The sequence below is a fragment of the Chlorocebus sabaeus genome, chromosome 6 (assembly GCF_047675955.1).
Source record: "Chlorocebus sabaeus isolate Y175 chromosome 6, mChlSab1.0.hap1, whole genome shotgun sequence".
NCBI classification, from domain to species: Eukaryota; Metazoa; Chordata; class Mammalia; order Primates; family Cercopithecidae; genus Chlorocebus; species Chlorocebus sabaeus.
The window spans coordinates 56590768-56604072 of record NC_132909.1 but is presented as its reverse complement, the minus strand read 5'-3'; the positions used below and the strand labels follow the sequence as shown (position 1 = coordinate 56604072).

Sequence of the window (13305 nt, the reverse complement as noted above, 5' to 3'; positions counted from 1 at the left end):
CCTTCTGGATCTCAAAAATACTGAAATGGGGGAGCTGGCCATTAGCACCATTTCTGTGCTTTAGGATAGGGGGAGGCGGGCCTGGAACCCCACAGTTAGGGAGAAACCAGGGAGGCTGGGGTCAAGGGCTTCTGCCTCTCGCTACAGTTCTTCTAGCACTTTCCATTTGTTCTGCTTACACCCAGGATGCAGAAAGCTCTTTCCCACCTCAGTGAGTGCAGGTGTGGGGTGACACGGACACCGAGAGCTGGTTTTTGCATCACTGGCAGGCGGGTAGTTCAGCTGAATGGGGGGGCACATCCGCAGTGCCCCTCGGCCTAGGATTCTCCCAGGTGCATCCTCAACACCTTGGGCAAGGGCTCATCTGGAAAGCTGCCAAGGTGAGAGCAGCCAGTTCTGGGTCTTCCTCCCCAGAGTACAACACCCGGCATCCTTTAAGGTGGTTCTTGGGACTCCAGCAGGGCTTCCATGGGCTGAGAGCTCTGTGGCCATAACTCCAAGACTTTTCTTGAGAAATGGGTTAAACACCTGGCATCCTAAAACAGACAGGCTCCAGTCCCCAAACCTCCCTCTTGGCATTATACAACGACATGGAGCCATCTCTCGCACTTGGCGACCTAAATGACTACAGGGCTACCCTGTCTCCCTGTGGATGTGGCTGTGTTTCTTCTGGATGTGAAGTGGCTGACCTCTTTAGACGGGGTTTGGGCACTACTTAAAAAGTAGTGATCCAGGAGGATGAAAGGAGCTACACAAAGAGGATGTAAGAGAATGTCCACAAATTCCTAGGAAAGCAAAAGCAATCTTCACATCTCAAAAGTAATCAAGGGGACACTGTTGCCTCTTTGTATCCAGGGCAGATCCATGGACCAGCCGCTCTCTAAACCTGCACAGGGCACCGTGGTTGGTCCAGCCACCCATGTCTGTTGCTACTTTATGGGGAGAGACTTAACACCTCACAAGAGAAAAATTAAACCCAGAGCTCTGTGAGGCACTGCCTATCTCTACTTAGAACCACTTGAATTTTTTGTAATCCCTGCTTTTGAAATGTAAATATTCGAACACCCTCATGGTAATTCGAAATGCTAAACAGGAGGACCAAGAAGTAAGTCACAAACATGGAAATCAAGACATCAAAACAGGATCAAATTTGTTATCTTCGGTTAAGATGAGTTTGTTGAGAAGTATTACATCACTTCCTCTCTCAGATGGAAGAATTAACAATGTCATTCCAGCATTTTCTACTCAGGTCCTAGCATTTCTCCTGGGCAGGAAGCATAAGCTCTAAAGAACCAAAGTGAAGCCTGGAGTTTTTCAACATGTCTGGTAAAATCAGACATCAAGATTTTGCCAGCCTTTGACCTCATCCTAAAATACACATGGCTGGCGAAAACCACGTGCCCCAGGGCCAAGCTCATCACAACAACCGTAAGCCTCAAAAGCAGGTCTAAACATGCTACGACCACATTTTCAGTGATACTGTACTTTCTGCTAAATAGCATTTCTGTAACTGCCTTCTGTCTTTTTACCAAATGGGCATTATTCTGCTAGTACAACCTCAAAGCCTCCCCACTTCAGATTAACAAAAGCTCTGGAGAGAGAGCAACTGAAAGAAATGTTTAGTCTTTACAAATAATGGAACAGCCCACATAAGGATATTTAAATTCTCTTCACATTAAAAAGAAAAAGAAAGAACTCTACCTCCATCCACGACAGTTAAGAGGGAAAGGTTTCATTTTTGCCCCGGAAACACTGGTGCATGTAAATGCAGGCATTTCGCCGAGACAGCAGAGCCCTCCCCAGGAAGCCCAGGCATGGGAAGACAGTAAGCAACATCCCTGGGCTGCCAACCTGGCCATGGCTTCGTTTTAGGCGCTACGACGACAATTAAAACCACACATGGCTTTTTCTGCCCTGGAACAATAGGATTTGGCAACCTCACCCAAGGCTAAGTGATGCCAGCAGCACCCACACGCAGGCCACGGTCCCAATCTGCAGTGTGCTGAAGTGCAATCTGGCACATCAGTGGGGCCCACAGAAAACCGCTGTGTGGCTCTGCCACTGAACAAAAACAAAATTAACTCCTGGGCTGGCAGCTTCATGTCTTTCTTTTCAGCTCCAAATCATGCTGAATCATGATTCAGCAATAAAACCTGAGCATACAGAGCTGTCTCCTTTGAATGGTGTGAGGGCAGATGGTGGAGAGGAAGGAGCTCTTTTACTTGCACCCCATAGGGTGGTCTGAGATCTCGTTTACTAAAAGGTAAGTCAGCTGGTCCCACAGCTGATGCGACTTCTTGATCTTCGGGGATCAAGAAGTTGTTAAAGTCGCTATAAGTAACATCTGAGGGACAATTAGGACAATTTAAAACATGGACTGTATATTGGAGGATATTACTGAATTAACGTTTTCGTAGGAGTAACATGGTAGTAAGACCATGCAGAATGGCCTTATCCCCGTGAGATACCTGTGGAAGAATTCAGGGCAGAAATGTCACAGGGGCTTAACTTCTAGTATCAGAGCTGAGGCCAGCAATGTTAACAGGGAAGTCAGGGGCAGGATTCCCAGCTGAGGGCAGCAATGTTAACGGCGAAGCCAGGTGCAGGATACCCGAGTGTTTGCAGTGTCACTCTTTTCCAAGGATTTGAAAATTTTCAAAATACAATGTTGAAGCAAAAAGAGTTGGGGGCGGGGAACCTCCTCAGAAAAACGACGGCAGCAGCTCTAACAGCTTGCTCCCAGTTTGGCTTCTGGAGAGCAAGACGGGGACAGGTTGATGACCTCCGCAAGAGAGAACGAAACCAGGAGGGCTCTCAAACCCTCACTTCTGACACGTACTGCAGCTGCTCCCTGCAGGCCCTGAACCAGAAAGCCAAGGAGAAACGAAGCCAGCCGCCCGCCCTGTGTGTTTACTTTCCACCTCACTCCCGAGTGGCAGGAAGGACTCCAGAGCCATGTGGACACTGTCCTCCGACAGGGAAGCGAACACCCACAAAGGCTCCTCCCGCTCCTGGCCTCAGCACAGAGGTTTCCCACGTGCCTCTCCGGCGACGGTGCCACAGAAGTGCGAGTGACAGAAGTGGGCAGCCCAGCTCCCAAGGCTGGAGGGCAAAGTCCATTTAGAATTGGCTGTGAGCCAATATTCTGATAAGACCTATACCTGGCATTTTATTTTTAATTTTTATTTTTAATTTTTTTTGAGATGGAGTCTCACTCTGTCAACCAGGCTGGAGTGCAGCAGTGCGATCTCGGTTCACTGCAGCCTCTGCCTCCTGGATTCAAGCGATTCTCCTGCCTCAGCCTCCTGAGTACCTGGGATTACAGGCATCTGCCATCACGCCCGGCTAATTTTTTGTATTTTTAGTAGAGATGGGGTTTCACCATGTTGGTCAGGCTGATCTCGAACTCTTGACCTTGTGATCTGCCCGTCTCGGCCTCCCAAAGTGCTGGGATTACAGGTGTGAGCCATCACGCCTGGCCTACTTGGCATTTTTTTTTTTTTTTTTTTTTTTTTTTTTGAGACGGAGTCTCGCTCTGTCGCCCAGGCTGGAGTGCGGTGGCGCAATCTCCACTCACTGCAAGCTCCGCCTCCCGGGTTCACGCCATTCTCCTGCCTCAGCCTCCCGTGTGGCTGGGACTACAGACGCCCGCCACCGCGCCCGGCTAATTTTTGTATTTTTAGTAGAGACGGGGTTTCACCGTGTTAGTCAGGATGGTCTCGATCTCCTGACCTCGTGATCCGCCCATCTCGACCTCCCAAAGTGCTGGGATTACAGGCGTGAGCCACCGCGCCCGGCCCCTACTTGGCATTTTTAAAAATGCCTTCCTAACTAGCCTTCCAGTTCAACTCCAACATGTTTATGTAATTGGCATAGACCCCTTGAAGATCATACATGCAAATTAGCCTGCAAATCACAAAGCAATGAAACCTCCTTAGCTGTGAAAACATTACTGACACAGCAAGTAGTGACTTTAAAAGCATTTTCAATTCATCTGAGCAAATATTACACGTTACTGTTTCATCTTGCTGGTTGCCCTAAAGTCTTCGGATTCAAAGAATTATTGATTTCTATTATTTGTTTTAAACCAGGGGTTGGCAAGCTGTTTTCTGCAAAGGGTCAGATACTAAATACGTTAAGGCTCTGCAGGCCACATGGTCTCTGTCCAAATACTACTGCTGTAGCAGCCACAGGCTACTGCAAAGGGGATTGCTGTGGTTCTGTTCTTGTTGGCTCATGCCCACAATCCCAGCACTTTGGGAGGCTGAGTCAGAAGAACTGATTGAAGTTTGAGATCAGCCTGAGCAATATAGCAAGACACCATCTCTAAAAAAAAAAAAAAAAAAATTTTTTTAAAATTAGCCAGGTGTGGTGGTAGTGCCTGTAGTCCCAGCTACTCAGAAGGCTGAGGCGGAAGAATTGCTTAAAGCCAGGAATCTCAGACTGCAGTGAACTGTGATCACGATTCTGCATTCCAGCCTAGGCCAAAGAGTAAGACTCTGTCTCTCAAAGATAAAAACAAAAATAAAACAACAGCAAAAAACAAAACAAAACAAAAAAACACAGGTGACAGTGCTGTGCCTTAATTTGCTAACCTTTGTTTTAAGCCAAAAATGGTTCAAAAGATAATCATAATGTAAAATTCTAGAAAATTCTGATTTTACTGAACACCTGAGGAATGACTATAACATTTCCAATAGAGCTCCAACAATAGTAAAGTCCTGAGCCTTTACTATTCTGTAAAACTAGAGAAACGCACCAGTCCTTTCGTACTGAAGGAACCTCCAAAAGACAAATCATAAAATCACGTCATTAAGCTGTACTTGTCAGGGCCCAAGGGAGAGGAGATAGCAGAGGCAGATTTATCTTGGAAATACCTGGAGAACCAAAACAAAACTAGAAGAAAGTTTTCATATGTTTCTGGATTTCTTCTTCAGCAAAAAAAGTAACAATGGGAAAGTTTCACAAATTAGTAGATAAGTCCAGGCTAACACACAGGTATTCTGGGAGGGGTGTGTTGGGGGAGGTTTAGGACAATCATTTTCCCCTCCTTCCCAATCCCCCCAAACACACACACCCGACCCCCAGAGAGCACTTGAATATTGCTCAGGAAAACTGGGCCACATCAAGATAAACGCTGGCTTCGGGACAGGACCGAAGATCAGCAGCCGTGAGTCCCAGATCATGAGCGGCTTCCAGCCTGGGAGCTGGTCACCTGTGAGGGGACAGAAGCCACAGGAGAATGGAGTTGATGAGATTCTCAAATGCTGTTATCACCAACAAGATGCAGACATCCTCAAAACACACCGAAACAGCACAGCACTTGGTCCCTCTAACATGTTGTAATGGGTGTGAGGTGGGGAGTGCCACCACTGGGCATCAGTGCAGAGGGACCACACATTATTTCTGGATAAACAGTGGGGGTCCCCATGCAAGCTGAGGAGTCACTGCCACACAGCACCACCGACTAACTTCTGACGCAACTCTGACCTTCCACACTGATCTGTCAGTGAGAGAAGCCGATGGCTTCAAGGTAAACAGCATCCATCGTTGTCTTATCACAGAACCCTGCTGCCACGCCAATCAGACCTTCCACAGGCTGCCAGCTCATCGCCATGAATCAGGCGAGGTACTTCCAAACACACTGCGACCCAGACACCCTGAATCCAAGGGAGAAGCAGCCTCATGGACACAGGGTATAAATATATAATGCAAACAAATGAATAATTACTGTAAATGCACGTATGCTAAGTTGGTTAGGGCCAATGAATCCAGTCTTAAAGGTCTTGTTTCCCCCGTAACTACCATTGCTCTCCTCCTTTCCCTCCCTCCCTGACTTCCTCCCCAACTTCCTTCCTCCCTTTGCCCCCTACTGTCCCTCTGCTATTAGTTTTCCTGAGGTACAGTGGCATTTTTCAAACAAATCATCAGGAATTAGGAAGAAGCTTTCTAACACTGTTTCAATAAACTCTCTGAGCCCTTTCCACAACAGACCCATTCTAACCTCTCTCCACGGTAACCTAAAGCCACCAAGCCTTTTCCTTCCAAGCTCAACGTGAAGGTGTAAAGGCCTCTGCTTAGGTCTCCCCGTCTGTGGGCAGAAGTAGCCTTGGCAACGTGACCTGGAAAAGAGACTCTCAGTGAAGAGAGAACAAATTAGAGTAACGAAGTGAAGAGAGAACGTACCAGCCCCTTACCTTTTGTCCTTTATCCTTCTGAAACACAAAGACGGGCGGAGCAATGGCAGGCTTTTCTGCAAAAAGAAAAATTAGTTTTTTTCCCCCCAACACTATATGCATACAGTAAACAAAGCTACATTTGTTTGTAATATGTTAAACATACATATAAATAAAACTAGTAACTCCAGAGAACATCAAATCGCTTAGAACAGCACCTTGACTTGGACGCTTGGATGCACAGGTGCACTGGGTTTGTGAAACACACCCAGAATGATGTGACGTGTGCCCTCTGCTGTATGCATTTATCGTCAATAAGGAGCTTTCAAGACTCATTGAGACTGGGCGTGTAAACGGGAGTAGGAGAGCAGTGGAGAGTGTGGCAGCGCTATTTGGCGCCATCAACCATGGCCTTGCAGGAATGTGGCGCACAGACACTGGCTTTTTATGCGGCATCTCCTGAGTTGCAAATGTTAGAGACTAATTTAGCTTTTTAAAGTTTACAGGCCAGAGGGCAACCAAAAAGGGCCACGTTGCTTGTGCTCTTTGCAGAGACAGTTCTGGTAGAACAATCCCAACGCTCAACCTGGACCTCTAAGTGAGTGCTGGTAGGGAGGAAAGGATGTCTGGAGTTGCCAGAGGTCTGAGAGTTCATCTTGCACAGCAGCTGCTGAAGGAAGAAACACTCTGGGGTGTTCTGTCCCTTAATGGGACAAGAGCAAGGCAGCCTGTAATGCCCATGCAACACCATCTGTCTCCTACCCAGGGGCAGCCAGATCCACAGCCCCGTGCCACTCAGCCCCGGAGTGGGTGACAGCCCAGGAGGCCCTGCTGCCTGCATGGGAAGCACAGATGAGGACTGCCTCGACCCCACGAGGAGGCGCAGACCACACCTGCCTCATGGCGTTGGGCCTGCATGTACTTTGATGAACCCTGCGGGTGCTCCCAGGGCCTCTTTCACCATTCAGGGCACTGAGGGCCCAGCGTGGAGGCCAAGCAAGAGCAGCTGTGACTCTGATAAGTGCTTGCGGCGGGCCACACACTGGTGCCTCCGCGGTGAGCAGGATTTGGGCAGAGCCTTGATTTCGCAGGGCCCCCCATTGTGGGGAGCCAGACATTAGCCAGGAAGCATGCACTGCCTGTGATCATGACGAAGGCACTCTGCCTGGGCATTGACCTGGTCTGCTCTGGAGTCCAGGTGAGGTCCACGAGAAGAGGGGGCTGTGCTGGGGTCTCAAGAAGAGCTGGAAGGGAGAGCAGCAGCAGCTTGAAGGCACAGCTTGTGGGGTAATGGGGGTGGGGGCAGGCGGTGGGCATGCTGACTTGCTGGGGAAATGTCATAAAAGGCAAGGGGATGCCTGGGGTTGGTTTAGTTTGAAAGCGAACAGTTTGGGGAAGGGAGAATGAGGGTGGCCATGGGGAGACCAGGTGGGTAGTGACTGAGGTGGAGAGAAAGGGACAGCACCAAGATGACCAAACAGACACCATCCCACTCCTGCAGAAGCAGGACAGACTCTGGTCTTAACCTTGGGGCAACAGTCCACAGCCAGGCAGCCCACTGGTGGTGACATTTCCCCCACCATCCTCCCTGAAGCCTCGGCACGCTGGGGTCCAATTCACTGTGTGCAGCCAAGGCAAACACTGGGGTCACTGGCATGCACGAGACCCAGGGGCTACAAGGGAGCAGGTGGGGGTCAGAGGGGTCTCCAACCAGACTTCCAGGTTTCCCTAAGCAGACTTCTTGCCAAAACAACGCACAGGTGCCACTTGACAAACGTGAATTAATGCGCCTATGCCAGGCAATAAATGATGTCAAAGGAATGCTGGAGGACTCTGGGACAGAGCAGCAGCATATCCACACCGTGTCTGCTACCAGGATCTTAGAGGCCTTCCGGTGCCGCGTCTGTACCCCACAAGTCCAGCCCCGACCTCTGCATTTGCATCCCTGCCAGCTGTCAGGTCACAAGATGCACAGGAAGGAGCCAGGGTTTGAGCCAGTTTGGCACTCGCCAACCCCATTTTCTTTAGGGAGCTACCCACCCCTTGTCCCCCCATCCCCAGTTCAGATGGTGCCAAGCTCAGTCCTAGCTCCAGGCCTGACAAGGAGAGTCCCGCGTGTGTCGGCAAACATGCAGCACATGAACAAGGTCAGGTCTTTCGCTGGAGATCCTGGGGCTGCTGAGCTGCTAGTGAATGACCCTGAGGCTGCCATGCCAATCCCATGTCACCGAGAGGGGCCTTGGACCAGAGCCAACCAGAGGGTAGCAGAGTCACAGAAGGAGCGGGAGGACTAAATCTGGCCTGTGTTCAGCCCTGAGTCAAGCTTGGCCCAAAGGTAACTCTGTCCCCAGACTTTTCAGTGAAGCCAATCAGTGCTAATTTTTGCTTAAGCCAGTTTGAGCTCAATCTCTGCCCCCTGTCACTAACAGACTCCAGTCTGAGAGAGGCGTGGTCTAGTCACTGCAGACTTAATCACACACATGCTGCAGGCCAGCATCTGTAGAAGAGACCTTGGACAGACCTCAAAGTGACGCTAAGATGCTTTCTTTCTCTTCATAGCAAGTGTCACTGCCTGATCCACTCCATATTGATGGGTTTATGGTCTGTCTCACCCATTAAGATATAAACTCCATGAGATCGGAGACTGCTTTGTTCCCCTGGGTACCCAATGGTCTGAGAACAGTACTTGGCACACTGTATGGATTCAACAAACACTTCATGAAGGGGAGGGGAGGGGGACATTAGAGAAAATGTGAAGCGAAGACACTCGGTGCCAGGCTAGTAAGGAAGGGCCAGAAGAGAGAGAACCATTTGGACGGAGAGGAGTGTGCGCTGGTGATGAGAACCATGTCAGTGGATCTGCAGGTATGCGGAGGGGACTGCAGCTACTTGAGTAACTATGGGAGGCCTGGGCTGGCTGTGGTGCCAAGGTCCTGCCTGGAGCCTTCTGGACACACAGCAGGGCTGGGGGGCATGGGCCAGGAGAGGGCCCCTCTGATGGAGCAATGACCCTGCCCTGTGCCTGGACATGTGACCCAGCTGGAGACAGAGGGAGGCTATGGAAGGGGACGTGAGGGTCCAGCTCTGACAGGAGCCACCCAGAGAACAGAAAGCCAGGGTGACATCCAATCAGATCCTCTGCAATTGCCTCCCATCTCCTGTTCCTGTACCCACTCCTGCCACCATTCAGCCCTCCTTTCCTTCTCTGTCTCTACTCTCACTCCCTTAGATCTGGCCTCCACAGAGCAGCCAGAAGCACTGTCATGAAATGCACACTTAAAACTGCAATGTCGGCCTGGCACGGTGTCTCACGCCTGTAATCCCAGCACTTTGGGAGGCCGAGACGGGCGGATCACCTGAGGTCGGGAGCTCGAGACCATCCTGGCTAACACGGAGAAACCCCGTCTCTACTAAAAATACAAAAAATTATCTGGGTGTGGTGGTGGGTGCCTGTAAGTCCAGCTACTCGGGAGGCTGAGGCAGGAGAATCGCTTGAACCTGGGAGGCAGAGGTTGCACTGAGCCGAGATCACGCCACTGCACTCCAGCCTGGGCAATAAGAGCGAAACTCCGTCTCAAAAAAAAAAAAAAAGAAAAAAGAAAAAGAAAAACAAAACAAAACTGCAGTGTCTCCCACAGAGTAGAGGCTGAGCACCTTGAGACACAGGCCACGCCCGACCACTAACCCTCCACCTCCCACTGTGGCGGCACTGAAAAGCCCTGTCCCTGCACGACCCACACTCATGGTGCACTTCTGGACTTCTGCTTGGTTTAGTCCCGCTACCGAGAGCCCGTAGTTCACCTTGTTTTCCATTGCCAGTGCTTACTCCTGCACGGACACCATCTCATTCAGGAAGCTCCCACTGTGAGAGACGTGCCCGCCCTGCTGCACTCCCTCCCAAGCAGGCCTTGTATCCCTGCCACGAGGCATGGCAGAGACCACGGCCACAGCAGCTGAAACAGCCTATCACCCAGCACACGCCGCATCAACACCCTGCAATGAGTGTTTGAACTAGGCCCTCTATCTGTCGTTCATCTACACACCACCAGCTGCTATGCACTCACAAATATTTACTAAGCCCTCATTCTGTGCAGGGTGCCACAGGAAGAGTGGAGAATGGGAAGCTGAGGGCAGACGCTTCAGGGGAAAACATCTGACTGAAAGGGAGGGGCGTGTTTGCACTTGGTGACCAGGCACTGCAAAGCCCTGGCACTCCCAGAGGGATGTGTGGTGACAGCATCTACCCCTAGATGTAAGTTCTAGAAAGTGGGGCCTCATCTGTTCCGTTCACCTCTGTATTCTCAGTGCCAAACACAGAGCCTCACACATAACAGGCGCTCAACCGGCAGTTAGGGAGTGAATGAAATGTCACATGCTGCAAGGACTAAGAACCCAGGGAGGCATGGTCAGGGTTCTCCAGAGGAACAGAATCAAGAGTATACAGCAACAGGAGATGAACTTGGCCCATCTTGGTCCATCGTAACCCCTGCTGATGGCAGGTCTGGCATTAATGACTGACCCAGTCACTGCACTAACTAACATGTAGAAATGAGCTTCAGTCACATCTCCACCCAAAGCACAGAGTGTCAGTTACTCACGCTGCATTTCTACTCAGACCAAAGGTTGATCAACTGCAAATCAGCATGGCTAACGCAAACAGACCACACACACAAGCCCCATTCCAGGCAGGACCGCCCCACTCCCCCCGACCACCAGAGGCGCGGGATGCTGTTTGTAGCCATTCCCTATCACCAGGCTGATTCTGGCTATATCAGTGAGGAAGCAGCGTGTGTTCAGCTACCTCCAACTCAAGTTTGGGGAATGGACAGGCAGCCAGCAGTAGCGAGGCTTCTACAACCTGCTTCAATTCCTAGCCCAGCTTTTCTTTCACAGGTCAAGGGAAAATCACCACTGGAGATTTCTAGAGACCCACCATGAAGACCTAAAACATTAAAACAGAATCAAATGCAGACGATTTGACCCAGAATCTGTCAACCAAGAGGTTGGGTTTTTTGTTGTTGTTTTCGGTCCTGTAACATGCTCCCTGTTGAAATCTAGTTTGTAAAAAAGCAGTCTGTCTGGAGACTGACTTCACACATCAGTGTATTAAGAGATTAGAAAACCAATACAAGGCACAGTGGCTCACGTTTGTAATCCCAGCACTTGGGAGGCTGATGAGGGAGGATCACTTGAACCCCGGAGTTGGAGACCTGTCTGGGCAACATAATGAGACCCTATTTCTACAAAAAATAAACAAATAGCCAGGCATGGTGGCGCACTCCTGTAGTCCCAGCTACTTGGGAGGCCGAGGTGGGAGGACTGCTTGAGCCCAGGAGTTACAGGCTGCAGTGAGCCATGATTGTGCCACTGTACTCCAGGCTAGGTGACAGAGTGAGACCTTGTCCCAAAAACACAGAGAAAGAAAGGAAAGAAACTCATTTGACCAGATGCTTCCCAAAGTTATGTGACCAGGGAGTTCCCCCATTTCCAGGGACATCCATGATGAGGCCTGAGAATGACGTTTCATGGACCACTGTGGACAACAGTGGTGTGTGAAACGGGGGAGATTCTGAGCCTCTCCTCCTTGGACACAAGTCACCTCAAACAACGTGTGGGGAGCTCTGGCCCACCACATACTTCCTCTCTGGCCTCACCATGGCTTTCCGGGGCACTGTGCACCAAGTCCCACATGGCTACTGCTGAATTCAAAACCCTTCTCCCATCCAGCATCCTCTACCCTGTGACCCTCCTCAGCTCACATGCCCAGACAGCACCCAGCCTGAGCCCAACAACTGTGATCCTGTGACGACCACAGACCCGGGCCAAGGAGAGTTCCCTGCTGCCCCTGCTGCCCCTGCTCCCCCAGGAAAACAGCAAGGGGAGATGGCCTGGCCAGAAACTGAATGGAGTGAGCCCCTGCTGGCATCCAGGCCCACAGTGCTGGCTCTCCCTCCCGTCCCCTGCTACCCTCAACCCACTTGTGAGACTCAGATGCTAAATGGGACCAGCTGGGATTCCCCAGGATGGGGCCGGTGTTCTGGTCCTGGTCTTTGCAGCCCCAGCGATGAGCACAGACAGGCTAAGAAGCGAGCCAGTCCCAGCACAGGAAGCTTGCCCATCTCTGCTCTCCTTCCCAACTTCTACCAGATGTTGGCAACCCCTCAGACCTGCTCGGCCCAGCCCCCCAGCCTCTACCCAGTCATCCTCATGTGGCTATGGCTGTCAGGGTGCTCACCCAGTTGAGCCTGGGAACCACTCCGCCAGGTGCACAGAGGATGAAAAGATTCAATCCTAATATTTGCTCAGCAATTCCACACATCCCGGCACCCACTGTGCACCAACCACTGCGTTGGCCTCTGGAGACACGGCAGTGACACAGGGAGACATGTCCCTGTCTGGAGCGCCCATCACACCTTATCTGAACATATGACACAGGGGAGGCACAGGAGGCCGTGGGAACATAGAGCTGGGGCTTCCAACCCTGCGAGGCTGTGGAAGGGAGTGAATCAGGGAAGGCTGCTGGGAGAGGGGCTGTCTGGACAGAAGGACAAGCAGCATTTGGCCACGTGAACAGGAACAGGGAAGCACACGGCAGCAGAGTGAGGAGTGCTGGAGGAACCAGGTCAGCGTGGCACATGCAGTGGGCCTGGTACTGTGCTAGTGCCTGGGACATGCCTTGGGGACAGACTGGAAAACAGGCCAGCCTGGGGCAAGAGGAGCCAAGTGGAGGTGGTGGAGGGGTGGGGTGTGCAGGGGGCACCTCCACCCTTCCCTGGGGTCTGAGGTCTGCACATTTACACCTGTATGGGTCAGTGCAGAAGCTCCTAAGAGGAAAACTCCAATCAAATTGAAGCAGTTCCTACGATAGCTTTTTTGAGGAAAGGGCCAAAGATTGCTGCAATGAAGGTGGGGGTCCTGGTGGAAGGTGGTCTCTTCCCCTGGAGGGACACAGTCTTCCTCCTGACCCTAGAGGAACTGTTCTCCTTGCAGGGGGCAGTAGGTATCTGAGGAGGTGGGCTCTTCCTCTAAAGCAGGAATGACTGACCTAGGACCCAGATGGCTTGGGGGGTGTGTGTGTGAAGTCCATAAAACCCTCACCCTGAACCCTGAAGTCACCTCCGTAATTTGG

The 13305-nt window shown here is 51.0% G+C and overlaps 1 protein-coding gene across 6 annotated transcripts in view; it reads right to left on the bottom strand.

The window, feature by feature from the left end:
- The window catches only part of RANBP3 (RAN binding protein 3), a 62567-nt gene that overhangs the window by 36343 nt on the left and 12919 nt on the right, over positions 1 to 13305 (bottom strand). For all 6 annotated transcript variants that reach the window (XM_007994946.3, XM_007994947.3, XM_007994951.3 and 3 more), the window contains exon 2: positions 6198 to 6253. In XM_007994946.3, coding sequence (XP_007993137.1) covers positions 6198 to 6253 — 56 coding nt within the window. The remainder of the gene's footprint in view (positions 1 to 6197; positions 6254 to 13305) is intronic.